Source organism: Leptonychotes weddellii, chromosome 10 (assembly GCF_054177405.1).
Source record: "Leptonychotes weddellii isolate Sample4059 chromosome 10, ASM5417740v2, whole genome shotgun sequence".
Taxonomy (NCBI): domain Eukaryota; kingdom Metazoa; phylum Chordata; class Mammalia; order Carnivora; family Phocidae; genus Leptonychotes; species Leptonychotes weddellii.
The window spans coordinates 94225024-94252877 of record NC_138378.1 but is presented as its reverse complement, the minus strand read 5'-3'; the positions used below and the strand labels follow the sequence as shown (position 1 = coordinate 94252877).

General features: G+C 42.5%; 1 protein-coding gene across 2 annotated transcripts in view; it reads left to right on the top strand.

Annotated features, from left to right (window-relative positions):
• TMEM178A (transmembrane protein 178A) overlaps positions 1 to 21744 on the top strand; it is a 48167-nt gene extending 26423 nt beyond the window's left edge. For both annotated transcript variants that reach the window (XM_081796876.1, XM_081796877.1), the window contains exons 3-5: positions 9956 to 10069; positions 12496 to 12633; positions 20763 to 21744. In XM_081796876.1, the coding sequence (XP_081653002.1) occupies positions 9956 to 10069; positions 12496 to 12633; positions 20763 to 21004 (494 nt within the window). In that variant the 3' untranslated portion in view covers positions 21005 to 21744. The remainder of the gene's footprint in view (positions 1 to 9955; positions 10070 to 12495; positions 12634 to 20762) is intronic.
• Positions 21745 to 27854: the final 6110 nt, after the last annotated feature.

Below are 27854 nucleotides of genomic sequence, written 5' to 3'. Positions count from 1 at the left end.
CAAGCTAGTATATTGTGGAGAGAGAGTCTAAACACAGAACGTTCACATCTTTCAGGTACTTCCTAGATCAAACACTCGCACTCAGTTGCTTTTACTTTGAATCTTATTCACCTTCATCTGGTCCGGTACAGTGGCCATCAGCCACATGAGACTATTGAACGTTTGGGACGAGACTTACCTGGAAGGAGCTGTGCTGTAAGTGGAAAACACCAGATTTCATAGATTTAGTGTGAAAAATGTATGTAGAATATCTCACTAAGAGAGGTGCCTGGCTGGCTCAGCCAGAAGAGTGTGGGACTCTTGATCTTGGGGTGGTGGGTTCAAGCCCCATGTTGGGTGTAGAGATTACTAAAAAATAAATAAACTTAAAAAAACTCACTAATAATTTCCAAAATATTGATTGTATGTTAAATTAAAATATAATATGATTAATCTTACCCATTTATTTTTGTAGCATGGCTATTAGAAAATTTAAAAATCTCTATATGACTTATAAATTCTGTAAATTTCTACTGGACAGTGCCACTCTCCCATCACTAATTTTGTACCTCTCTCCTCTCAATTCTGGAGATCTGATGATGGGTTTGCACTTGGGGTTTGACTTCAGGACTGGTTTTGGTTCTTTGAGGCTTAAAAGTCAGCATTAGTCACACAACAGCCCCTGAACTCACTATATCTGGTTCATTTATCTAAATGAGGGCTGTTCATACCGCTTAAAGGAGGCAACGAGGAAAACATTTTCTTTTGTCTGGTTGGCCCCTGATTCCCTCTGAAATTAAATCTCTCTGGCGACAATATGGCAACCACCCTGCCCTGTGACTCCAGGATGGATCTTTCCTTTCAGACCGGCATGTGTGTGGGCGGAGCGGGTGGGAAAGAGTTCTTTGTTTTTCTGCCCATGGGCCAGTTTTGGAATTCCAAGTTGCCTTTGAAATGTTTTAGGAAACAATGCAGACTGTTCACTGACCCTTTCATCTGCTGGAGAACCTGAAGCAACAATTAGACCGTTGTTACCAGTAACTGTGGCTGAAAGAGTTCTGAAACATCAGGGATCCAGAAAGAAGTCACAGCTTCAGCTCTTAAGGAACCTGGGACACTCAGAGGGAGGCAGAGTTTCTGATCTATTAGAAAATGACAAAGACTAAGTAATCTAGAGCCAGATTGGGAGGATCAGCCTCTGACGTCACAACAAAGCCAGAGAACGGAGTGAGCTGCATGGGCTGCAGTGTTCCTTCTGGAAGGCATTTTGAATGAAGGAATTGAGCCTGGGGGGGCGGTGCTTAGGAGATTTGGGGTTGTTCCAAGGTGATGGCCATATAGCTATAGAAAGAAATGGGCATGACCCTGCCAAGGCATATGTCTGGGAGGGGTGGGAATAAACCTGGGCACCAGTCGCACTGAGCGCAAGTGAGCTAGGGGGCAGGGATAAATGACAGGGGTCTAGAGCCTGGGTTTGATTACGGTATGTTCTTGGATCGAGGCAAGACAGAGCCAGATGATGGAAACCTCAGGCTTTACTGCTCTCAGGGACCACCAGAGATTTTCTTATCTTCTTTTTTTTTTTTTTTTTTAAAGGTTTTATTTATTTGACAGAGAGAGAGACAGCGAGAGAGGGAACACAGGCAGGGGGAGTGGGAGAGAGAGAAGCAGGCTTCCCGCGGAGCAGGGAGCCCGATGCGGGGCTCGATCCCAGGACCCTGGGATCATGCCCCGAGCCGAAGGCAGACGCTTAATGACTGAGCCACCCAGGCGCCCCGAGCTTTTCTTATCTTCTGTTTGCTCCAGTGTGGAAGTTGGTACATATAGATTAAAGCAATCTAATAAACAGTTATGGGGCATTTACTATGTGCTGGCTACTTTATTTTTAAATAAATACATAATTCTACAATAAATACATAATTACTTTATGGGAAGTAAAACTGTGTCCCACTTAGAGTGATCAATGTAAAGAAACATATGAAGTGCACGATACTGTAAATGGTAGGTGGATATAGCAAACATCTTAAGGTTTTCATATTCTCCATTACAGATGGGCAACGGAGGCTCCAGATCTTCACACAGCAGATTTCTCCAACAGTGGGCTGGGGGTGGGTTGGAGGGTGGAGAGAACAGTGGCAAGGAGGCCAGTTGGTCAACCGTTCAGGAGTGAAGTGATGGGAGTCTTGCCCTGGGCTTGAGCAGAGAGGGCACACGAGAACCCTTGGTTATACTCCTGTTCAGGCAGGGGTTGCACGTGTCTGTTTCTCTCTCTGTACCCTCGGGTTAATCTGCGATGCACATTTAGGGTGCAGACTCCTAGCGTGTGGCAATAGTCCTGTATGGTGAATGTGAGCCAATGCCAAGAGATATTTCATAACCAGATGCTGACATTTCTTGAGTGCTTTGACTGGCTTCATCCCATGCTAAGTCCTTGAATGACCTCTTTCCTTCCTCACAATAACAGAATAAAATATCTGCCATTCTTTCCCCTCTTTTACAGATGAGGGAACAGAGGCTCAGAGAGGTTAAGTGATTTGCCAAAAGTCACACAGCCGGGATTCAAATCCAAGTCTGACTGACTGCAAGGCCTTTAGCCACCACACATATTGCCTTGTCATTGACTGGTACACAGTGACTTTTTAGAGCATCTTCTGTTTCTCACGTTTCTCCCTCATTTAACCTAAGTATGGGTTTCTGTAACTTAGCATAGAATTCGATTCATCTCTCTAAGCACCAGAAACAATAGAAGTTCACCAGACCATAAGCCCCATTCCTAACCTCTGTGCGGCATATTTATGTGTCTTCTTCTGTGGTTTATATCATCATTAACGGGGCTCTACTTGGCCCTTTAAGAAGCTAATTAATCACTAAATATAGATCACAACTTGTTCTTTTCAACCCTCTGCATGTTTCTTCCCCCCATTGTGTGATGCCATCTGGTGCTATGAGCTCATGCTTTTTTGCGTTCCTTTTCAGGGAGCCAGATATATTGCTCTCTCTACCCAGAAAGCCAGTTATTTTCAAAGTTTGCATGCATGGCTTTGAAAAAATTTGAATCTAATGCCTCCTTGTGGATTTTCACAGTATCACTCTTTAACAGAACACCGCATGGAACTTCTCTGTCTTTACCACCATCTCTGTATATGGGTACACTTGTCGTTTCATCAAAAGGACCTCATTTGTCTTTGGCGAGCTGTCAAGCAACTCCAGGTCTTTTCCTGTGTAATTTTTGTCAAGTTTCATTTTGTCACTTTAAAGTGTATGCTGTAGGAAGCCAGACCTTAATAAAATACTTGCCCCTTCGAATCTATCTGACTTTTTGCTATGGCAGCGGAACGAGTCCTTAAGAACAAGGAACTCACACAGCTAACGCAGGCCTCTGACATTGCTGCTGATCTGTCCTTCACTCCCACTTTCTCTTCTAATTCTGCCTGAAGCCTCTAATCATCTTCCAAGGGAGTGGAGCGCAGGAGCTGTAGACTGTTTTCTTGCCAACTCAGCTGAGATGCTCTGGACTCGCCACCGGGCTCCCAATCTGTGGGATTGTGCAGGACTGCTTGTTACCATCCAGTCCAGACCTTGCCACTCTCCACACTCCTTTCTCTTCTCATTTCAGAGCTCTTGGCAGTTTAAATTTAGCCTGGGAGCCTAGTGGGGAAGGAAAGGTAATTTGGCTCTGTGTGTGCGGCTTACCTCACTCCTGGCACATGCCGGATGCCCCCTGGGGAAGCAAGAGAGCGTTGGCCGGCTGCCTACCTCCTTTCTGCTGTCTTCCTCCTGGGATCATGCCTGTTCCCAGCAAGGGGCCGAGGAGAGGAGCCCTGAGAATGTCCGCAACGATGTAAAAGGAACCATACATTTCCCTGGCACAGAACTTGTTCTGGGGCCAGCCCCTTGGACTCTCAGAGAACAGTTTCTCCCCGGTCCACACCCCATTTCCAGCCGTAAGCAGCTTCTGTGAGATGTAGGTAGGATGAAGTTACTGAGTCAGCCATAGAGCCAAGCCAGTCTCCAAATAATGTTATTGAAAAGTGTGGATAATGTATAGACAGAAGCCTCAATTACATATCAGCTTTGTTTCCAGAAGAGCGTATGTTGTTACTAAACTGAAAAAATGTGTTTTTCACTTCACATTGATAGTTTGCTTAATAATTACAGTTCTAACTACCCACAGAATTAAGATGCACTTCTAAAAGATTAGGATTTCTAATTTTCCTGAGTGAGTAGTATACAGAGTTTGGGTAACAGCACACGTGTTAAAGCTCGGTTACTACTTTGCACTGTGGCCTTATGCTAGTTGCTTAATGTCTCTGAACTTCTGAGTTTTCTACCTACTTAATGGAGTGAATCATACTTTATTTTTCTTAATTTGGTTCGTAGGGTTGTGGGTGATTATCAGATAGATTTTTGTGAAAAGTTTTTTCTGCATCTATGAGATGAGCTTATGGTTTCTGTGCTTTATTCTATTGGTGAGGTCTATTATATGAATTGATTTTCATATGTTGAAGCAATCTGGCTTTCATGACATCAGTCCCACTTGGTCATGATGTACAATCCTTTTTATATGTTGCTGAATTCACTTTGCTAGTGTCTGTTGAGGATTTTTGCATACCTATTCATAAGGAATATTTTGAATTATTCTTTACTTGTGATGTTTTGGTTTTTGTATTTGGGTAATACTGGCCTCCTACCATGATTTGGGAACTCTATTTTTTAAGATTTTATGAATGATTGTTAATTCTTTAAATATTTGGTAAAATTCACCAGTGAAGACATGTGGTCCTGGACTTTTCTTCATTGGAAGATTTCTTTTTTAAAGATTTTATTTTTAAATAATCTCTACGCCCAGTGTGGGCCTCAAACTCACAACCCCTAGATCAAGAGTGGCATGCTTTACTGGCTAAGCCAGCCAGGTGCCCCTGCACTGGAAGATTTTTAATAAGTTATTTACTAACTCAATCTCTACCTATTATAGATCTATTCAGATTTTCTAATTTTTCTTGAGCCAGTTATGGTAGTTTGTGGCATTCTACAAATTTTCCATTTCATCTGTATAATCTAATTTGTTGGCATATAATTTTTTCATAGTATTCTCTTAAACTCCTTTTTTTCCCCATAAGATTATTGGTTATGTCTTCTGTTTTATGCCTGATTTTAGTAACTTGAGTCTTCCCTTTCTTTATCATGGTTAGTCTAACTAAAGATTTGTCAATTTTATGTTTATTATTTTTTAAAGATTTTATTCATTTGAGAGAGAGAGAGAGCATGAGCTGGGGGGAGAGGGAGAAGCAGACTCTCTGCTGAGCCGGAGCCCGATGTGGGGCTCGATCCCAGGACCTGGAAATCATGACTTGAGCCAAAGGTAGATGCTTAACCATCTGAACCACCCGGGCACCCAAGATTTGTTGATTTTATTAATCTTAGTGCCAATTTTTGGTTTTGCTTATTTTGCTATTCTCTATTTCATTTATTTCTACTGTAATTATATAATCTCTTTTCTTCTGCTTAGGGTTTAGTTTGCTTTTCTTTCTTTAGTTTCTTAAGGTAGACAGTGATTTGACATCTTGTTTTTTAATGTAGGCATTTGCAGCTATAAATTTTCCTCTAAGCATGTTAGTGTAATCCCATAAATTTTGGTATGTTGTGATTTTGTTTTTTGTTTTCATTTAAGGTGCTTTTAAATTTCTCTTGTGATTTATTTTTGGACCCATTGGCTGTTTAGGAATATGTTACTTAATTTCCACAAATTTGTGAATTCTCAAACTTTCTTCTGTTCATTGTAGGATGGTCAGAGAACATACTCTATATGACTTCAATAATTTTAAATTTATTGAGATTTGTGGTCTATCCTGGAGAATGTTCTATGTGCACTCAAAAAGAATGTGTATTTTGGTCTTGTTGGGTGGAGTGTTCTATAGATGTCTAGTTTGTCTATTTGTGTTAGAGTGTTGTTCAAGTCTTCTGTTTCCATATTGGTCTTCTGTCTAGTTGTTCTACCAGATTGAAGGTGGGATATTGAAGTCTCCAGCTATCATTGTTGAATTGTCTATTTCTCCCTTCAGTTTTGCTTCCCATATTTTGGGGGCTCTGTTGGTGGGTAGGTGCATTTGTTTACAATTTCATAAATTCCTAGTGGATTGACCCTTTTATCATTCTAAAATGCCTTTGTCTCTAGTAAAAATTTTTGTCTTGAAGTTCATTTTGTCTGATGTTAGGATAGCCATTCCTATCTCTCTTTTGGTGATTGCATGGTGTATCTTTTTCTATACTTTTATTTTCAACCTATTTGTGTCTTTGAATCTAAAGTGTGTCTTTTGTGGACATCATATACTTGGATCATGTTGTTTTATTTAAAATGCCAATCTCTGTCTTTTGATTGGAATGTTTGATCTGTTTAGATTTAATGTAATTCCTCATAAGGGAAGACTGCCATTTTGCTATTTGTTATCTGTATGTCCCTCTATTCTTCCATTACTGTTTCTTTTGTGTTAAATAAATGTTTTCTAGCAACCTTTTAAACTCCCTTTTGTTGGGGCGCCTGGTGGCTCAGTTGGTTAGGTGTCTGCCTTTGGCTCAGGTCATGATCCCAGGGGCCTGGGATTGAGCTCCACATCGGGCTCCCTGCTCAGTGGGGAGCCTGCTTCTCCCTCTCCCTCTGCCATTCACTCTGCTTGTGCTCTCTGGCTCTCTCTAGCTCTCTGTCAAATAAATAAATAAAATCTTAAAAAATATATTAAAAAATAAATTCCCTTTTGTTTTATTTTCTATTTATATTTTTTGTTATTTTCTTAATGGTTACCCTGTGAATTACAATTAACATCTTAATTTATAACAATCTAGTTTGGGTTAATACCAACTGGATTTCATTTGTATATAAAAGCTTTGCTGCTTTATAGCTCCATTCCCTCTCCTGTCCTTTGCACAGTTATTATCATACAGATTACATTATATGGTTCCTCAACACAGTTTTTTTTTTTAAAGATTTTATTTATTTATTTAATTGACAGAGAGAGAGAGAGAGAGACAGCAAGAGAGGGAACAAGCAGGAGGAGTGGGAGAGGGAGAAGCAGGCTTCCTGCCAAGCAGGGAGCCCTATGCGGGGCTCGATCCCAGGACCCTGGGATCACGACCTGAGCCGAAGGCAGACGCTTAACGACTGAGCCACCCAGGCGCCCCTCAACACAGATTTATAATTATTCGTTAATGCTTTGTGTCTTTTAAGTCAGATAGGAGAAAAAAAAGTTACAAAAAGCACAAACAATACATTTATTATACCTTAATTTTTCCTTCATTTCTGAAGGATGACTTTGCTGCATATAGAATTCCTGATTGATTATCTCTCTTTCAGTGCTTTGAATAAATCCTCTCACTCCCTTCTACTTCCATAATTTCTCATGAGAAATCATCTTCTACTCTTTTGAGGAACCCCTGTATGTGATAAGTTGCTTTTTTTCTTGCTTCTTTCAAAATTCTCTCTTTGGCTTTCAGGAGTTTGATTATGATGTATTTGGGTGTGGCTTGCTGTGAAGTTATCTTATTTGTGGTTCATCAAACTTAGATGTAAGAATGTATGTTTACATCAAATATTTTATATTTATTTCATCAAATATTCTTTTTGTCCCTTTTTTTCTTTTCTCCTTTCTGGGATTCTCATTATACTTATGTTGGTGTGATTGATGGTGTCACAGATCTCTGTAGCTCTGTTTATTTTCCTCACTCTTTTTTCCTCATTTTCTTCAGACTGCATCATCTCAATTGACCTATCTTCAAGTTTGCTGATTATTTCTTCTGCCCCTCTAGTGGATTTTTCATTTCAGCTATTGTTCTTTTCAGGTTCAGAATTTCTATTTGTTTTTTTTCTTTTTATACTTTCTATCACTTTACTAATATTCTCTCTTTGGTGAGACATCATTCTCATGCTTACCTGTAGTTCTTTGGATATGATTTCCTTTAGTTCTCTGAACATATTTTAAGCAGCTGATTTATAGTCTTTGTCAGATAAGTCTAACATCTGGGTTTCCTCAGTGATAGTTTCTACTGGCTGGCTTTTTTCCTCACGCATGGGCCATATGTTCTTGTTTCTTTGTAGGTTTTGTACTTTTCTATCAAAAACTGAGTGTTTAAAATAATATTATGTAGCAACTCTGGAAATTAGATTCTTCCTCCTCCCCAGGGTTTGTTATTGTTTTGTGTTGCTGCTGTTGGTTTTTTAGTGTCTTTCTTTAACTAATTCTATAAGGTCTGTATTCTTTGTCATATGTGGCCCCTGAAGTCTCTGCTTGACTAGCTTTGTGTGAAGCTAATGGACAGAAATGTCCTTAGCTGCCTGGAACTAATAAGTCCCAGTCTTTGCTAATGGGCTCTGTGTGTTTGTTGGACATGTCTTTAACTCTGCCTTAGCCTTCACTCCCTGCTTACATGGAGCCTCAAGGTCAGCCTGAAGATGAATATCAAGTGGAATGACAGTTTTGAAAAATACAAATGCAAGCCATTAACACATTTGCAGCATGTTATCTGCTATTATTCTCATAGAATAGATTGTTTGTTCTTTGTAAGCACAGGCATTTTCTGTCTTATAAACACCTAACTCCTGTGCCTTAGACCACATAACAACTGCCATGGGCTCATGCTGAAAAAAACAAAGCGTAAAATAAAAGAGCTTTGAACTTTGGGAGAATCTGTGCTTTCATAAGGAAAAAAATAAAAAAGCTTCCCAAAAGCAGGGAGAGTCTTGGGCAATGTTTCTCAAAGTGAGATTCAAGGACTGCCTGCCTCAGAATTACATGGGATGTTTGTTAAAGTTCAGCTTCCTGGCTCTATCCCAAATCTTTTGATTTAGAATGGGTGGGTCCATCCAGGAATCTGTTTTTAACTAGCTCCCCATTGATTCTTGATGTATACTACTGTGTGAGAAACTCTTCAGGGAAGATGATCCTATAGGTGCCTTCACTTCAGAGATGGGCTCATGATACAGGCTGTGCTCAAATATTAGTTTCCCCCTTTTAATGCCTGATTTCTAAAAAATTCACTTTATTTCTATAGTTCATCAAATTCTATCAATTAGAGGTTTATTTGCATCTATGAGGATTTTTTTTTTTTTTTTAGTTGCTGCCAGGGTTATCATAGGATTCAGGCTGAATCATGGGACTCAGGAGATTTCAGGGGAAAAATAAGCCCATATTTATTTATGCAATAAAAGCATGGGTTGGGAGGGAGGGTAGGAGAAGGTACCAGGTAAAGCAATGGGTACACTTGCCCATTTCAAAATATTGCACGTAGGGCTGGGTATGCAACCAGAAAAGGTAGAGAGATTTTTTTTTCTTTCTCCTCTCTACTTTTATTTTTATTTTTCCCCCTCTCCACCTATAATATTATTCTTTCTCTTGGGGCCCAGAATTTAGGTCAGTAAAATTCGTATTAAGGAAATACATCAGCTGCCCTGGGGTTAAATAGGCTCTTGAGGTTTGTCTGGTAACTGAATCACCACCTAAACCACCAACTAGAAGATTGTCCTAATGGAATGATGTCTTCTGGTTTCCAAATAATACACTTCCTGATGAACTTTTTGATGCACCCTGTTTGAGAGCTTGAGACTGGATTGAGTTCAGACACATGTAATTTATCCGGGTTAACTTAAAATTTTAAATTGATTTCCCCCAACCATCTCTATACTTTAAGGCCATTTCTCCTTGTGGAGTTTTGTGTTTAGTTAATACAAACTCAGTGTTGAAAAACAATTAGGAGAGTTTAGATCCTTATCAATTTTAACACATTCAAAAGTGAAACATGATTTAAAAAATTATGTCATGTTTTAGGTGTTTCTTGCTCTGACTTGTCTGTATTACTGAGAGTCATCAAGAGATTCCTATCCCTTCCCTCATTCAACCCAGTTTAGGATACATTACTCTGCCGTAGGTCTCCAGAATTGTATTACAAATGCCCAGACTAGTAAATCGCATTTCTTATTTCCTTCAAGGTATTGCACAGAGATGCACGGCTATCAAGTACCACTTTTCTCAGCCAATCCGCTTACGAAACATTCCTTTCAATTTAACCAAGACAATTCAGCAAGATGAATGGCACCTGCTTCGTGAGTATTTCTGGGAAGGGGTCAGAGAGAAAATGGTGTCTTTCTGAACAAAGTGTATTCCCACCAGCCCTCTCAGGTTTGAACCGAGAGATGTTGTGCTGAGCTTTTGTGGGCCTGTGGGCCCAATCCAACTTGGTCAGAGACTCTGAGAGTCATTTCGCGATGCTGCGGTCAAACTTGTTTACAGATGGAATGTGTGAATGTCAGTCCTGAGGCTTTGGGAGACAGGGCAGGGTGTGATTCTGCCCTGGCAGCATCTGTATGCAAATGGCCTCCTGCATCTTTTGTTTACCAAGTCATCGGGTGCAAGGACCTGCTCTGCCACTTGTCTTAGTAAACCAAGGAGATTATACCTTAGGTACGCTCAGTTTTGTTTTGTTTATACAATATTCATTTTAGCCACCATGTCTATCTCAGGCCTTGGTATTTCTGCTGAAATATCTTTATGAGTGTATGTTGTAATTTTCTCAGAGGATGTCTGTCATTAGAGGATATCTCGATGATGGGAACTGCTCTTTTTCACTGTCAGGAAAATGTGAAAATCTAGAAAGGATCATGCAGTGTGACACTAAAGAGGGCCAATATTTACCTGAAAATTGTTGATTCATGCTGCCTGGTGATAGATGACTCAGGAAAGCAAAAAACTAGACCCTAGTCAGAGGTTGATGTTGTCATTTTCCAGTGAAATAAAGCAGCAAGGACTTTGGGGATCTTGTTTGGTGACCAAAGCCGCTGCAGAAAACCAAGCAGAATCTCATTTTGTGAGGAAGTCTCTGCAGATCAAAAGACTGTTTTGAATCTCAAACATATACGTGGAAGCTCTTATGATACTGCTTTAGCAGTGGTCTTATGCTATACATACTAGGATTGGCAAATTTAGGACTTGGAAAGTCATTGCCTGAAATGTGGTTTATTTCTTAATGGTATGACTTCCTGAAAATTCTTTCTTGTTGGCTGATCTTAACAAGCATTTCTCAGCAGATCTGGGTTAGAGTTTTGTTTAAGTGTTCTTACGTCTGAATTCTTTAGGAGCGTGTTTGGAGTTCTTTGTCTTAATCAACAGTCCAGAAAGCCCCGTAGTCACGGGTTTTAAGTCTGGTGAGAAAAGATCAATATAGAAGCCTGAGAAAGAACCTCGCCTCTTTACTGGAGGAGTCTGTGGCTTGCTTTTGCCCAGCAAGACAGTATTTGAGTGTTCTCTTTATCTTTTTTGAGGTTCTTACAGAAAGACATTTTCAGTATTTGCATGCATAGCTCTTTCTAAGAAAGTCACATTAGGCATCTGTACCAGGTTTACCAGATAAGCTTAACATGTCTGGTACTAATGCAAATCCCACATAGATTATATCTGAACCTAGTGCCTTTTCATGGTCGTAGACAATAGAATTACTACTTAAACCACAGGGAATTTAGGAAGTTGAGACAACAATGGCTGACCTATTTCGACATTTCCTCTGCTCAGATGTGGATGTCCCAAAATGACTTATCCTCTTAACATTAAACTCAGCCCCTTTAAATGATCACAGCTCCTGGCCCTTGGCCTGAGGTGCCTCCTCTTCTAGGCAGTGATGCTCTGCTTTCATTTAGATGCTCTGAGCTGGAAATGAGAAGCCCCTTTAAAAGAAAGGAATGGTCCATGTGGGCCCAGAGCTGTTGACTGGCCTCTGGGGCAGCTAAGCTATGCTTGGGATCTACTATTTTAAGAAGGGTCACAGACATTTAGCTCACAATTTTTAAAATTCGATTTGTTAAAAAAAAAAAACAAAGAGGGAAGGAAGGAAATAGAAAAATAGAAGAAATTAAATAGCAGAGGGTGTGCAATCAGAGTGCTGCTGTAGGGTAGCGATCAGAGTGAAAATATGTCCGGGTCCCGGTCATTGGTCCATGTCTTTGTTTTGCCTCAGAGCTGGGGGAAGGGCTGGGCTTCTGGCCTAGGGAATCTCATGATTGTGTCTTTGTGACAAAGACAAATAAGGTAACTGGCACCCATGGCGCTCGGTTAAACCGTATTTCACTGCAGCATACCTTGTAGGCTCTTTCTCTGAAGCCAGATTAAGTGTAGCCCCTTGCAGCGGTGGTAGGCGGCATTCCCGTTGCTCTTTTAAGGAAAGAGAAGATATTTCACTCTCTGTTTCCTAAGTAACTTGCTATCCATGACCCAAATTGATCCGGGCACCGTCCTCTGCTCTGCTCTCTGCGTGGTCCAGACTTGTCCGTGCACGCAGAGAAGGTAGACTCTGACCCCATCTGTCCCCTGGTGGGAGACCTGGGGAGAGACTTCCCTAGACCACCCCAAGCCTGCAGACCCCAAGCCTGCTCATGCCACTGACTAGTATTTACCATGTACACCAAGCTCTTCATTCTCTAGTTTTCAGTAACTCTGCTGTTTCTCCTTCCCATTCCGAATGTCTGTGTTTCGAGAGTAGACCTGAGAAGAATCACCGCCGGCTTCCTGGGCATGGCGGTGGCCGTCCTGCTCTGTGGCTGCATCGTGGCCACGGTCAGTTTCTTCTGGGAGGAAAGCTTGACCCAACACGTGGCCGGACTCCTTTTCCTCATGACAGGTACGCTGAACACCTCAGACCCTCTCCGGGCAGAAGGGAAGGCTGCTCTGTATGCGGCTGGCTTCGTTCTGCTCATTTTGCTTTCACTTGTGAGAAAAGCAACCAGGGGCCATTTGGCTTTGGTGGGTGATACAGAACAACAATGTTCCTAATACGGGCCTGGTTTCTCCACCCTGGCCCTAGCCCTGGCTTGGACTCTTGGCAAGCTCTGGCCATTGTTTATCAGGAGCTCGCCATGAGAGAGAGGGAGAGAGTGAGAGAGAGATCAGCACAACCACCCCCAGGGCTGGAAGTCAACTCAAAGTACTTCTCTTAGTGATGGTGTCTTTGGGGTCATTTTTACACACAAAACATTCATTCATTTCACTCCATGGATAGATTTTGAGGACTCACTATGTACCAGGCACTACTTTAAGTACTAGAGACACAGTGAGTAAGGCAGACAAAAATCCTCCGTTTTCATCGTGGGGAGACAAGAACTTGTGATAGTAATAAAAGCTTTGAGGAAAACAAACAAGGTGGATTAGGGGGTTCGGGGAACACCTTGCTGAGGTGGCGATTTCCCGGCCAAATCATGAAAAGCAGTCAGCCCTTGGGAGTGTGCTGTGGGGCGAGCCAAGCCCTACGGGCAGGGATGGGTTGGTGTATTTTGAGCCACAGAAAGAAGACCAGTGTGGCTGGAGGGCAGGGAGATGCACAGCGGCTTGGATTTCAATCTAAGGGAAATGGAAGCCACCGGTTTTTTAAAGATTTTATTTATTTATTTGGGAGAGAGCGAATGAATGGTGGGGGAGAGGCAGAGGGACAACCTGACTCCCTGCTAAGCGCGGAGTGGGGCTTGATCTCAGGACCTTGAGATCATGACCTGAGCCAAAGTCAGACATTTAACCCACTGAGCCACCCAGGCACCCCAACCACCTAGAGGTTTTAAGCAGAAGAAAGACTTGACCTTAAAGCAGGGGATTGGAAGGGGGGTGGTGTGTGGAGACATGACTGTGGTCTTTTTGATTAGCAAGTGAAGGAGTCAGGAGCTGAGCTGACAGCTAACACTGAAGGTGGCTACAGGGAAGAAATCTTTTTTCCTTCTGCTCCTTCACCAAAAAAATTAATGTATTGGTGATTAGTGAATGTCAAATGAACAGTTCCACAAGCATACTCAGAATCAGAGCTAATATGACTTTGGATATGTAGCCATTTTGAACAAGCCTATTTCTGCTTCTTTGGAGTTTCGTTTTTCAAGTGACCATGACTGGGTTTGCTAGCACTTCTCACTTAATGGCCCCTCACTCACGCCCACGTTAACTGGAGGCAGCAAGACCTGACATCATTGGCTTACACCATTTTCTGTCTGCCTGTCTTTCAGGGTTGACAGGTAGGTGGCGCTTTGCTTTCTGGTCAGCCAATCTGAGGCCTGAGTAACCCAAGTCACAGGCCGAGACCCTTCCTTCTAACTGCCATGGGCCCCTTTCTGTCCCTGTGAGTAACACGGGTCATCGTTGTAAGCACCCTGACGGAGCATTCGGAAATCACACGGCCCCCGAAGAGTCTCAGCAGAAAACCAACGTAAGCTCTTCACATTTTGGTGACTACACTAGGACTGTAGCACAAGGAGGCTAAAATTCTAGTTCCTGAGGTTTTGGAGGAGGATTTGAACCCTCGGGCCTAGCCATTGGGTGCCTCATTTAAAACCCAAATGACAGAACGAGTGGGTCAGGGTAGCAAAGAAGCAGAGAGGCCTGTTTCTGCCCAGAAGATTCCTTTAAGCCGCAGCTGGGGCATAATAGTCATTAGAAATCTTGTCCATTTTCTTCCCTCCCCTTATTAGCTGAGCCCCCATTTTCCTGACTCGTGTCCTGGTGTTCATTAAAGAACTGCAGATTCACTGACCCCCAACCCTGGAAAGGCCTACGTCACGTCCCCTTGTCAGGAAAATGAGGGGAGCTATAGACAAGAAAGCCTTAGGGATGGTTTTAAAACATACTTTAATATGGGTGATGCATAAATAATTTAGGATGCTCTTAGATATAAAACAATTGTTAGTGGTAAAATAAATCACTGGGCCATAAAAGCCAGGGCTAGCGAGAGTTCCCGAGAAGGTCGTGGGCCCGTCTGGTTTTAGATGAGAGGAGAGTGGTTTTTGAGCCCGGGGTGAGCACAGAGGAGACCTACTTGCTCTTGCAGGGAGTGGATATGCTGTGTTGTGCTCATCTGTTCCCTTTCTGTTGGGTTTAGAGAGGTTTGTTTTATTTTTTGCTGTTTTAAATACTGCCTTTACCTTTCCTTTGTAAACACCGGGTAACTACAAGAATCCATTGCCTGAGATAAATTAGCTGGAGGATGTTCACGCGTGGAAGCCGCAGAGGAGAGCAACGAAGGGTTAAAAGAATTGATTTTAATTAAGCAGAAGTGTCTTCAGCAGTCCTCGTCAGCATCTCTCCCACAGATTTCTGATGCTAAACTTAGCCGCTTCTAATGCGCTGGCATCTTCATTCTCTGCCTGAACTTATTAGCCAAACCTTCAATGAAGAGCATCAGTGATGTGACAGTTTGAGATGTTGAAATGGAAACTTTGAAGCAGTCTTCCTCCTTCTGCCTTATTGCTTGCAGGCAGCTCTTGATTACCCACATATGGACCAGCAGTGCTGGTGCTCGCCCCCTTCCTTTCCCCTGGGGCCTCTCAAAGGAACCAGGCTGCCCAGCAAAGCTCAGGGACGGTCAACACCCATGGTCGGCTATCCCTTCCTTTGCTTCAACGCGTTAAAAAAACAAACAAAAAACCCAAAATGAACAAAAAACAAAACCAAAAAAAACCAAGAAAACCACTATAGCAGATATATGGAATTATCTAGGTTATCCATTGATTATGACCTAAAACCATAGTTCCTGAGTGCCTGAGTTGAAACCCTGGGAGCCAGGTGTGTTTTGGAATTCAGGATTTTTAAGTTTCATTTTAGAAAGGTACATATGGTGCATAGATCTTATATTATCTAACACCCTCAGCAGGGTCTGAAATCAAATCCATTAACATTTCTGCAGCAAAACATATGAATATTCACACTAAGCAGGATCAATAAGGACTATAAAAAGCCTCGTGTCACATCAGGTCAGGCTTTGCATTAAATAAGATTGCTGCGATCTTTCAGGGCAAGATGGGATGTTTTTTGGATTTAATAATTTCAGATTGTGGATCTTCTGTTTTATTTTTTAAAGTTTTGTCTGTTTCTTGCCCATTCATTTAGGAAAGACAACTTAGGAATGGCTTTTTGAGCAATCCGTGTGAAAGTAGCATGAGGCATTTTTGCTGGAAGAGCAAAGAGACCAGGATGATGGGCAGGCCATCTTTTGAAGGAGTGAAAAAAAAAAAAATCAATGTTTATGCCTTTGGGTGTTGCAGTTGCGTTATTTATCAAGCAGGCTAACCGGGGTGAAGCAGCTCCCACTCCTTTCACACCGTTAAGCACATCAAAGGAGGATGGTCAGAAGAGGGGGCCCAGTTACCCTAATTACAGCTCGCCAGTTGGCCATGGGCACCTCGAGGAGTTCAGGGAAGGAAATTGGGTTGATGATCTGGGATGGCTGCATAAATTTACTTCCATCCTGATCCGAAAAGATAGATCCCTTCCAACCCTATAATTCTGCAATATCCTTGTATCTTCTAATTAAGAATATTGGTGGAAAGCTTCTTAATATAAGGAAAGTAGTCTCATCCAGGGCTTTTCAGAACCAGTAACTCTTCACTCTTTTGAAGATGCTAACCGGCAATAACCATGACCCAGCCTGGGATTCAAGCTGGGCTGAAGAGTATCATTGCTGGCCGCCGGGGCTCCTGGCTGGTCAGGGAGTGAGCAGAAGGGAAGGAGAGTCTAGAAGAATGCAGGAGAGGCGACCTCTCTCCTCGTGGATCTTCAGGAAGGATCATTAGATGTTGAACTTTTTGAGTGTAGGGTGATACCTTATTTACCTTTTCATACCCTGCCCCATACCTTGCATTAACTGGGTTGTTACTGTCTACTACCTTGCCCTGAAATGCATTCTGGGAAATGGAATGGAAAGAACACCTGGGGTTCTTGATCACAGCGACGTCAAACCAATCACAGCTGTGACCAATGAGGACTGATTAAACTACCTCTAAGATCAGGACCGGGGTGGGACGTAGTAGATGCTTGATAACTAATTGCCGAATAACTGATTAAGTAACATTTAAAAATAGTAAAATCTTGCTAAGACCTATAAAAGAAATAGAAATATACTTCATACATTGACTGCACACAAATACAATGTTATGGGCTGAGTTGTGTCCCTCCCCAAATTTCTATGCTTGAAGTTCTAAACCCCAGTACTTCACAATGTGACTATCTTCGGAGACAGAGTCTTTTAAAGAGGTGATTAAGGTACAATGAGGTCATCAGGGTGGGCCCTAATCCTATAATATGATCAGTGTCCTTACAAGAAGAGGACATTTGGACACAGTTACAGAGGGATGACATCGTGAAGAGACAAGTAGAAGACGGCCATCTACAAGCCAAGAAGAGAGGCCTCGGAAGAAGCCAGCCCTGCCGGCAGCTTGATCTCAGACTTCTAGCCACCATAACCGTGAGAAAATTTCTGTTGTTTCAGCCACCTAAGGTTCTGGTGCTTTGTGACGGCAGCCCGAGCAAACACGTGAGCACTGCGAGATGTGCATATGGAGCTAAAATAGAATTCCGCAGTATCAACATTGACCTAAGACTAATAATCCAGCTACAGCAAAGATGTTTTCCTCATTTAAACCACACTTGGTGTCTTTGAAGTGAGGATTTTTTTTTTCCTTTTTAAAATATCTTGAGTGGGTTAGGCCTCTTTTACAAAATCTTGTTGGGCAAGTTGGAAACAATGCTTTCTCTCCTCTCAGTATGTTTCCTGGTAATAATCAGAAACAGGCCTGCCCATCCCTCAATAATAGCTGTGGCAGCTCTGTGTGCAAACTCTCTGAGAAATGTGAGGGTCTAACAGAGAGGAACTCTTGCATATTATGCTTTTTTGTTACTTCTTGCTTTCCTCTTTCTCAGAATAACTTCAAAAGCATCTTGGAAGAATTAAAAATGTCACCGAAGGGCACCCCCATCAGGGCATCTGTGGGAAGGGTGGAAGGGCGGATGGGGGCATGTTTGTGGGCTCATAATAACCCTGCCAACCTGGAGCAGAGTGAGTAAAGGCAACAGACAATAAGGCAGGTTTTTGTCAAGGTTTGACAAGTGCCCTCTTCCAAAAAGAACTTAAAGGCACAGAGATACATATATATCACCATAAAATAAATAGAAATAAGTGATACAAATAAGACAAAGGAGCAATCAGGTTTGGGAGGCAAGATGGATCTAAGGGTGAGGTCAGTAGCAAAAAGCATGACATAAAGTGCCCGACTTTTGCTCATGGTGGGCCACTGATTAGCTTTAGGGAGTTTCAGCAACTCCATCAGAGACAGAAGTTTCTGTCAGAGGCATCGTGCACAGTGACCCTGAGGTCCCCAGACGAAGGCACAATCCTTCATGACACCTAGGGCAGAGAAAATCATCCTTCTGGTTAAGTCCTCAGGTCAGCTTATTTCTTATAATCCTTTTCTATTCCGTGTGAACTGGTGGTGTTCTGCTAAAATTCATTTCACCAAAAGCAACTTTACGGGGTTGGCAGGGGAGAAGTGCTAACAAAATCAACGTTTGATATAAAATCAAAGGGAGCATGTATAGTATATACATGGCTTTCTTCTTCTTCTTTTTGGGGGAGGGGTGGGATGGGGGAGTGTTCTTGCTCCATGCCTTATTTTGGAATAACAGAATCACAGGAATTTGACATATCAGGGTTTTCAGTAACCAAGTCCCCCATTTTTTTTTCCCCCTAGATGAAGAAACTAAGACTCAGAGAGGTTAGGTAATTTCAAGGTCGTACAGTGATTGGCAGTAGATCTGGGGACCAGAATACACATTTCCTACATCTCAGCTCAATGCATTTGGACATCAAAGGATGCTTAAAAGTCTTAGTTTGAACTCAAGTTATCAGAGGTCATTAAAACTACATTACTCGTAAAAAGCCTTGCTTTTAGGCATTCAGCTCTGTGCAGACAGTTGAGTGCAGAACAGAGTTGTTTTTCCTGTGATCGGGTCATTGTTCTATTATTATATTTTACCTGTTGATACTCCAGAGATCAATTTCTTTCTAACTGCTTTATTGTTCTATTACCAGCATTCCTTAGAAGGCCCTTGTTATATATAAATATTGTCTTTGTTGTGGTGCCAGTGAAAACATTCATGTAAATGTAGGAACATTTGCTCTTCACAAGGTTTGAAAAAAAGCAGAGGAGTATTATTTTTTGACGAGTCCGTTCCTTTATGAAAGAGTTATTTCCATCATGATCTTTGGAAAACTCAAAGTGATATGTTTGCCATAATAGTGTGGAGCAGGAATTCAGAAGATAAGATTTTGTCCTTTTTGGAAAAACAGCATCACTTTAGATTTTAAAAAACAGAATTAGACAAAGGGTAGGAAATATCAGATTATCGCTCGTGTCCTTTTAATTTGAAACATTTCTTTTCAAAATGCACATTTGGGAAAGGGTTCAGGCAATGTGCCCTTAGACGATTTGAGTGCAGGCAGAATTCTGGCACTTAAAAATGGCACTGAGGCCATCTTTATTTCCTCCCAATTGCTGCCTGCTCTGAATTTGGTTTTCTGCTAGTGTTTCTGATCCCCAGAGCTCTATTAAAAGATCAGGGGAAATCTGTTACTTCTGGCCCTCTCTTTTTAGTCCCCAAATCTGTGTCTCTGTTACCTATGGAGATGTTCAATATATCCCCAATATATCCCCAGAGCAATTTTCCGGCCAATAGATGCAACCTCCATTGTATGTGGGATAAACCAAAGTATGAAGAAGAGATTCAGAGGATTTGGAACAAACTGGACATTCCAGTACTTCATTGGGTGTGCATTTCTGTTTTCATTACCCATCTCCTGCAACGGCCTCCTTCTGATCCCCTGCCCATCCCAAAGTGCATCCTTAGGGGTCCACTGTAGTGGAACAGAAACATCTATATCTTTGGAGCATCACTTAAGTACTAAAAATACTGTGTTTGGGAAATTTTTATCAGTCCTGGTTTTAGTGTTCTGGAAGGACAATTAATTATACATATATGTGTTGGTACAAAAAAGTAAAATTGGGGGTCTGTCCACTTTCTTTATGTCACCCAAATTGTCTCCTATATTCTGAATGATTGAAGTATGTGATCTCCTTACTCAGCTATTTTATGTCAATTCCAACATCCTGGATTTAATTTGTATCATTTAAAAGCTTTTATTCGGGGCTCCTGGGTGGCTTAGTTGGTTAAGTGTCCGCCTTAGGCTCAGGTCATGATCTCAGGGTCCTGGGCTTGAGCCCCATGTCGGGCTCCCCGCTCAGTGGGGAGTCTGCTTCTCCCTTTGCCCCTCCCCACCATTCGTGCTTTCTCTGTCTCTCTCAAATAAATAAAAAAAATTTTTAAAAAGCTTTTATTCGTTCACTGAAAAAACCCACAATGGTTTGTTGAGGCCCTAGTATGTGCCATGCTCTGTACCTTAAAACATAACTTAGCACATGAAAAATTCATTTAAAATATTATTTACAGGGAACATGATGAATACTAACGATAATGGTAGCTGAAAAGGAAAACAGACATTGGATGATGCTTGCAACTATATAAAAATGTGTCAAATCAGGTATAGAACAAGGGGAAATGAAGACTGTTTTGTATTAGGTGTGAGTGATTCTAGATCTTTTCCTTAAAAACAGAATTTTTATTTCGCTGTTTTAAGAACAAAAACCAAAAATAAATTCAAATATACATACCATCTCAGCAAGATAATCCTGAATAATTCAAGTTATCAGAGTCTTCTCCTGTGTTCTCTACTCTCCAATACCTACTGTACAGTCTGGCGCATAAAGTTTGTGCCAGTGTTTGTTGAACGAATTCAAGTTAATTCCAGTGCAAGAATTATAGATCCTTTACTAATTTGGAGTGACCACCTCATCGGTTGACCTGATTTTCACAAAGACCTGTCTGGCCTGTGCCTTGCAGCAGGCAACACTGTAACCAATCATTCTGTTCCCTTTGCTTTATTTGTAGGGATATTTTGCACCATTTCCCTCTGCACGTACGCTGCCAATATTGCCTATGATTTGAACCGGCTCCCGAAGCTAATTTATAGCCTGCCTGATGATGTGGAACATGGCTACAGCTGGTCCATCTTCTGCGCCTGGTGCAGTTTAGGCTTTATTGTGGCAGCTGGAGGTCTCTGCATCGCTTATCCATTTATTAGCCGGACCAAGATTGCACATCTAAAGTCTGGCAGGGACTCCACGGTATGACTGTCCAGACTCAAGTTCACTGCTTGGTGGCCCGTCCACAGTGTGGACGGCTCCTGAGAGGAACAAGGTGGAATTCAAGTCGGGATCCCAAGCACAAAACGGTCTTTTACATTCCAACCTGTTGCTTGCCAGCCCCTTCTGGATGACTGATAGAAAAATCATGCAAGACCTCCATACCTTTCTACGGACAAGACTACTGGGGATTCAAGTGCTTTAATGACTATTTATGCTTTGACTGTGAGACATAGGGAGCAGTGCCATGGAACATTTCTAGGTTTAGAAAAAAGAGGAAATTGCAATGGAAAAAATTTGTATGATTGCCATTTATTTCAGAGAGTTTGTATATAACAATTACCTGAGAGTCATTTCTATTTGCAAAAGGATTCATAACAAAGCGAGTATAATTTTCTTGTCATCGTACCATGCTTGTTCAGTTTTCAATGCGGTATCTTTGGAACTTGTCCTAAGGGTGTCTTGTTATGTCAGCACCAGATATCTGTGCATTATTTGTGGATGTTCCTTGTCAACAGGAAGATTTCCTCTTCTGTTGCCTTATTTATTTATTTTCAGCTGAAGTCTCTTCTCGGTCTTCGTATTAGAATCCGAATCCTAAGGAAAACAGACCAAACGTGTGAGAGCTAATCCTTGACACTATGCAGTATTGTTCGATGTCTTACCTGTTGTTTAACCTCTGTCTCTGTTAACTGGATTTCTGCATTAAATGACTGCCCTCTTGTTAACTTGGGTGTGTCTTCTTTCAGGGGTGGCAATGGGTCTCCTTAGCCTTGCGGACAGAGGGCAACTCTACTGTTTCCGTAAGACTTAGTAAGCCTTACTAATTGCTTCATTTCAATTAGGTTGGTGATTAACCTGCTGTTGACAAAAGATGTCATTTTCAAACTTCTCTAGAAACCTTTACCTTGGTATTTTAAGTTTTCTTCTCTCTCTTCCTTTACCGTCTGCTTGGTAGTAGGCTAGTGCTAAGGATACATGGTCTCTCCTTTGTCCCTGGATCTCCTGGGCCAGGGGGTTTCAATCTTGGCTGCACCTTAAGAATCACCTGGTGAATTCCTCAACCACACCTAAACTGGGCCCCTCCTCAGGCCAGTGGACTCCGAATGTCTGCAGCTGGGCCCAGGCTTGAGCGTTTTTGAAACAACATCCCAGAAAGTTTTGCGGTGCAGCTGGGATTGAGAGCCACTGTTCCGGGCCTGAGGGGCAGTAGTCTCCTCAGCCGTTAACATTTATTTAGCACTTCCTGTGTGCCAGTAACTGGGCTATGGTTTTTTTCCAGGCATGATTTCATTTAACCTTCTCACAAGCTCTATGAGACAGGTACAATGATTCCATTTTTTATGATAAGGAAGCCGAGGATCAGGCTCAGAACGTTTGCTTCATTTTCTCTCAGTCCTTTTTCCTATGTCCGGGTATAGGACAAAGGTTAAAATCCTTCCATTGTGTTTCCTTATCTTTAGATAGAAGGGTTGGCACCAGCTAACTTCCAAGTTTCTCCTTTTAACTCCAACATTATCCTGTTCCCTACACACAGGGCGTGCTAAAGATGCTCTGTAGAATAAGGGGAGATGCCACATCCAGAAGTAAGACGTTGTTGCAGATTTTAATTTCGTGAAAGATCCATTTCTCCTTTATTATAATCTTTTTTTTTTTTTTTAAAGATTCCATTTATTCACTTGACAGAGACATACAGCGAGAGAGGGAACACAAGCAGGGGGCGTGGGAGAGGGAGAAGCAGGCTTCCCGTGGAGCAGGGACCCTGATGCAGGGCTCGATTCCAGGACCCGGGATCATGACGTGAGCCGAAGGCAGACGCTTAACGACTGAGCCACCCAGGCACCCCTCTCCTTTATTATAAAAACTGACTTGGTACTTGTGAAAGGATCACCCACCCCTTCCCGTGCCCCTCTCCCACACATAAAGCCTGACTTGCAAATGACCGTGTCCACATATTGTCACGTGAGACTTTTCAGAGCAGTTCAGTGATTCCGGTGACCACACAAGCTCCCAAGAGCTGTGGAGAGATTACCCGGCAATCTCTTGGGCCTGTTTAATAGACCCATAGCTCAGGATGAGATCAGAGACATATAGAAAGGGGAATTATTTTCATTTATTACTTATGTGGGAAATTCTCAAAGCAGGAGAGCTGTTTCTTTGAAGTCTTCTTTAAAGATCCCCATAGAGGATGTCAAGACTCTTCAACATTTATATTCCAACCACCAAAGCAGTGTCTGAGTAAGTGACTTTTGAAGTTTCTGAGAAGCTTCCTAGGGATTTGAGGTGAGAATGGAAGAAAGCCTCAGAGTGACAGAAGGTTGAAGGGTTCACACACCAGAAAGATGCCCAGAAGCCAGGGGAGTTCAGTTACATTCAATTGAGTGCTGGCAAAAACAGAGCCTCCTTGCCTTCCAGCCGAAGTGAGCTCAGAGCAAGGAGTGATATGCCCCACCTTCCTTGCTTTCTATTTACTGTCATGGAAGTGTGAACAAACGTTGCCAAAGTCAGGCATTGGGTCCCTAGTCCTTGGGTTTCTCTAAGGGGTGTTTTCTTCATTGGCTTATGAATGAAGGATGATGGAAATGGCCGCTCAGTACGGCATGGAGCAGAATAATTTATTGAGACAATCTGTTTGTTCTTCTTAAGTTCTCTCTGTCCCACTTTTACCTGCATGCCATGACCAGACTGTATTTCTTTGCCTTGGGTATTTTTCTGCAGGGCAGAAAGCAGAGGTGGTTGAGCTCATTGAAGTGAGGAATGCAGTGGATCCAGAAGGGAGGATAGGCTGAGGACTGAGGTTGTGGGCTAAAAGTACTCAAAGGGCATCCCAGAGATTGAAAGAGAAAATTATAGCAACCAGGTGATTAGCTGGGCAGCACACTCCCTAAAGGTATCAGGACCACAGAGAGGACAGCTGTGTGGGGCGTCCAGGGAAACTGAGGCCCTTGAAACAATGGACTTCTCAGTGTTATCCAGTCTGACCCTTGGAAGGCTCAGGGATATTGGCAAATCTGTGTGTCAATGTCCCCAATAATGAATGAGGGCCAGTTTCCCCCAACTCCTGCAAGATAGGGCTAGGAAGTGGATTTACAGAACACTTGGGATTGTAGACTAAGAGTCATGTCCATCTGCCATATATAGACAATATATACCAAAAAAGAGAGCTGTATCCAAAACCTTAATGAGATCATCATAAGCCCCACAGGCCCCTCCTTTGTAACAATGTCATCCTTGGTTTGTTTGCAATGTTAGAACTATTGCAGGCCACTCTGAGGGAACCCCAAGCCCTCTTTCATTGGAGTACTATGGACCCTTGATAGTCAAGAGTCCATGATGTAGGAAACTTACACAGAATGTAATTTCTCCATAAAAGTCACTATACCTTTCAACAAATATTTATTGAGTGCCTACTAGGTGCCAAGCACAATGCTAGGCCCTTAGGAAACATCAGTGAAGGAGAACAAAGTTTCGGGAAACAAAACACAAACAAGACACAATTTATACCCAGGTAGTAAAATGCAGTAAAGTGCAAGTAAAATTCTAGTAAAATGCAGTAAAGTACAAGTAAAAATCAAAGTTACCCTTTCAAGCCCCAAATGATTTCATAAGCCCAGGATTAAAGTAATTCAATACAGTTATTAAAATAAGTTTCTTTTGAATTATACTTTCATCGGCTGTACATTTCACTTCATATCATTCTTATTTGAATCTATCCTCAGTTACATAAAAAGTACATTTAACTTGGGGGGGTGTGGCCTCGCAAAGATTTCCCATTTGAAATTTAAACTGAGAACAACAAAGGTGGACTGCACAGGTAGACTGCAATTACCTGAGTTAAGGAACCCAGGCTCTTGGACTTTTAAGGTTACGTGAGCTAAGATGAAGAGGAACCTAGGATCCTAGAGACTCAGAAGGCTACAAGGTCAGGATGAACTACCCAGTGAAGGTGGGTGCATCTGGGATGCTAACATGTCCATCTTTGCTCAGGCTGCTTCCCCTTCTGGGGACTCCCACTCCCACTCTGCCTGGCTCAAGCTGACTTTTCCTTGGGTCTCGGCTTCCATACAACACCTCTGAAGCCTGCCCACTGCCAGTTACATTCTGCATGGTAATCACTTGTTCACCCCTACCTGGGTATAAACTGTGTCCTGTGTGTGTTTTGTCTCTAGCGCTCAGCCTAGGAACACAGTAGGTGCTCATAAATCTTTGCGGAATAAATGCATGAATTCAGATCACAAAGATAAACTTTCATCTTCCCCAGACAGAAGTGACTCCCTTAGCACCAATTGTAGAGAGCCCATCAAAAAATATACCGTAGTGTAATAGGCTAAATGGAATGAGAATATAGCTTGGCAAGCAAGTAAGCCTCATTAGAATAATTAAAGGGACTATTAACCCAAACTAGCCCAGACACAACTTGAAATGTGTTATGAACTAAGTACTATGGAACATTTATTTAATGGCTCAAACAGTATTAAGTTAGTAACCTCAATATGGTTCTACACCTCCATTTAAAGCTTTCTCATTTATGTGCGGGTATGTTTTAAATCTCTAATTGGAATTCTGAAAGGAATGCTTCAAACATGACTTCCTTTGAATGCAAGTAGCTATACTGACCAGGAGCCCTTTTTAAATTGTATTATTTGAGTTTCTCCAGGACCTTGTCCTTAGATTGGAAGGAGAGGAAATTTGTCCTTGCTGCAGGACAAACACAAATGCTTGCAGATGCTCAGGGTAACCACACTGGGAACTTGGCTATCAATATATTCCCCGCCCATATATAACCTATATTTTGCCAACCTTCAAAGCAAAATTTCTACTTATTCTAAAACCTATTAGCATATATCTTCTTGTAGCTTCCATAAAAGGAAAATAAATTGGTTGGCTATAAGATACTTTTCTGTTCTTATTCCCTATTTTTCCTCCCCACCAGCATGTATGGTAAAATACTGCCCGCTCTCTGCTCTCTTGGGCTGTGCTTGGACCTCTCCACAGACGGGAACTGAGAGAAGACCCCGGGGCTGGAAAGGCGAGAACAAGGGGGCTGTGGAGCTGGTGAGTTCGTAGAGATAGGGCAGAGCTGTGTCGGCTGCCCTAAGGAGGCTGGGTTTTACTTCGGCTGTGGAAAGCAGTGAGAGTGTTTAAGGAAGCACAGTGATGTGATCTGATTGTCGTTTTAAAATGTCAGTGTTGCTGCTGGATGGAAGATGGGTTGGAAGAAGCCAGTGGAGGTGGAGAAGCCAGTTGAGGAGAAGAGTGTGGCAGGAGTCCAGGAGACACGATGGTGGCCTGGACCAAGAAGGTGGCCGTGAAGATGGAGACGAGAGGGTGGATATATTTCAGAGATGGAGTTGACAAGACCTGCTGGTAAAGGGGATGGAGAGGGGGAAGAAAGGGACATTATCAAGGATGACAACTAAGCAGTTTTTAGAGTTAGGTTATTTACTAAGGAAATAATGATTCTTGTATCAAAAGAGGATAAGGGGGATGCCTGGATGGCTCAGTCGGTTGAGTGTCTGCCTTCGGCTCAGGTCATGATCGCAGGGTCCTGGGATCGAGCCCCGCATTGGCCTCCATGCTCAGCGGGGAGCCTGCTTCTCCCTCTCCCACTCCTCCTGTTTGTGCCTTCTCTCTCTCTCTCTCTCAAATAAATAAATAAAATCTTTTTTAAAAAAACCCAACCAAGGGGCGCCTGGGTGGCTCAGTCGTTAAGCGTCTGCCTTCGGCTCAGGTCATGATCCCAGGATCCTGGGATCGAGCCCCGCATCGGGCTCCCTGCTCCGTGGGAAGCCTGTTTCTCCCTCTCCCCCTCCCCCTGCTTGTGATCCTGCTCTCACTGTGTCTCTCTCTGTCAAATAAATAAATAAAATCTTTAAAAAAAAAAAACAAAAACCCAACCAAAACAAAAGGGGGTAAGGATTTGAAAGGGGGGAGAGATACTAAGTGTCATGGTAAACCCAGTGTCACATAGGATGGTGGTTATCCTTAACTGAGTAGAGCCCAGGACTGAAAAGCTATAGGTAAGAATATGGTCCCCAATGCACCTCCTCCCTGATCCAACTGCCAGCTTCAACCTCTTTAATTTCTAATTGTTCTCCAGAAGCTGTCTATGCCAGATGCACTATTCAGTTTGAGTGTGGATTTTATCAGTTAGTGGTGACGCGAAGATTTCGGTTCAGCCACAAGGGGAATGCATGTAGTGACTGTGAGTTAGTGGGAAAGACAGATGTCACCCACTGGCCTCCTCAGCTCACATCATACCATCAGGTATGGCCATGCTTCCTATCATGTCTTAAGGCTAGCATTGCCAACATTCACAAGTTGCACAGACCACTGCCCCATGATCTGCTCATTTTGGATGACCAAGACTTTGATGATGCCACTGCCTTGAGTGTGGGTTGTGAGGATGGATGAACTGTAGCCTCAGGCTCTTAGGACATGTCCTCCGTCTACACAGGACCTTAGAGGTAAATTCCCTCAATATTGGCATAGATGTGGAGTGACGTTCTCTGGGAATTCTGGAAAGGACACGGAAGCCTTGCTAGAACAGGTTCATGGAGGACTCGCTAGATCTGGACGAGAAGCGTCTGGGACTCCTTCGACTACCTTCCCAGAACACAATAGGCACCTCACAATCACAGCCAGATGTCAAGATCAGGGTGTTTAGTTCTTGAATCATACAATACCTTTTATTTTTAGCCTCATGGCTTTGCCTGTCAGTCAAGTTGGCTGTGATGAGCACATAAATCCTTTAGAAACTTGCCTGAACTGAACTTCACTCAGCAGTGGCTTCAGTGGGCTTCAAGCTCATACCCCACATGACAAACACACCCCATCT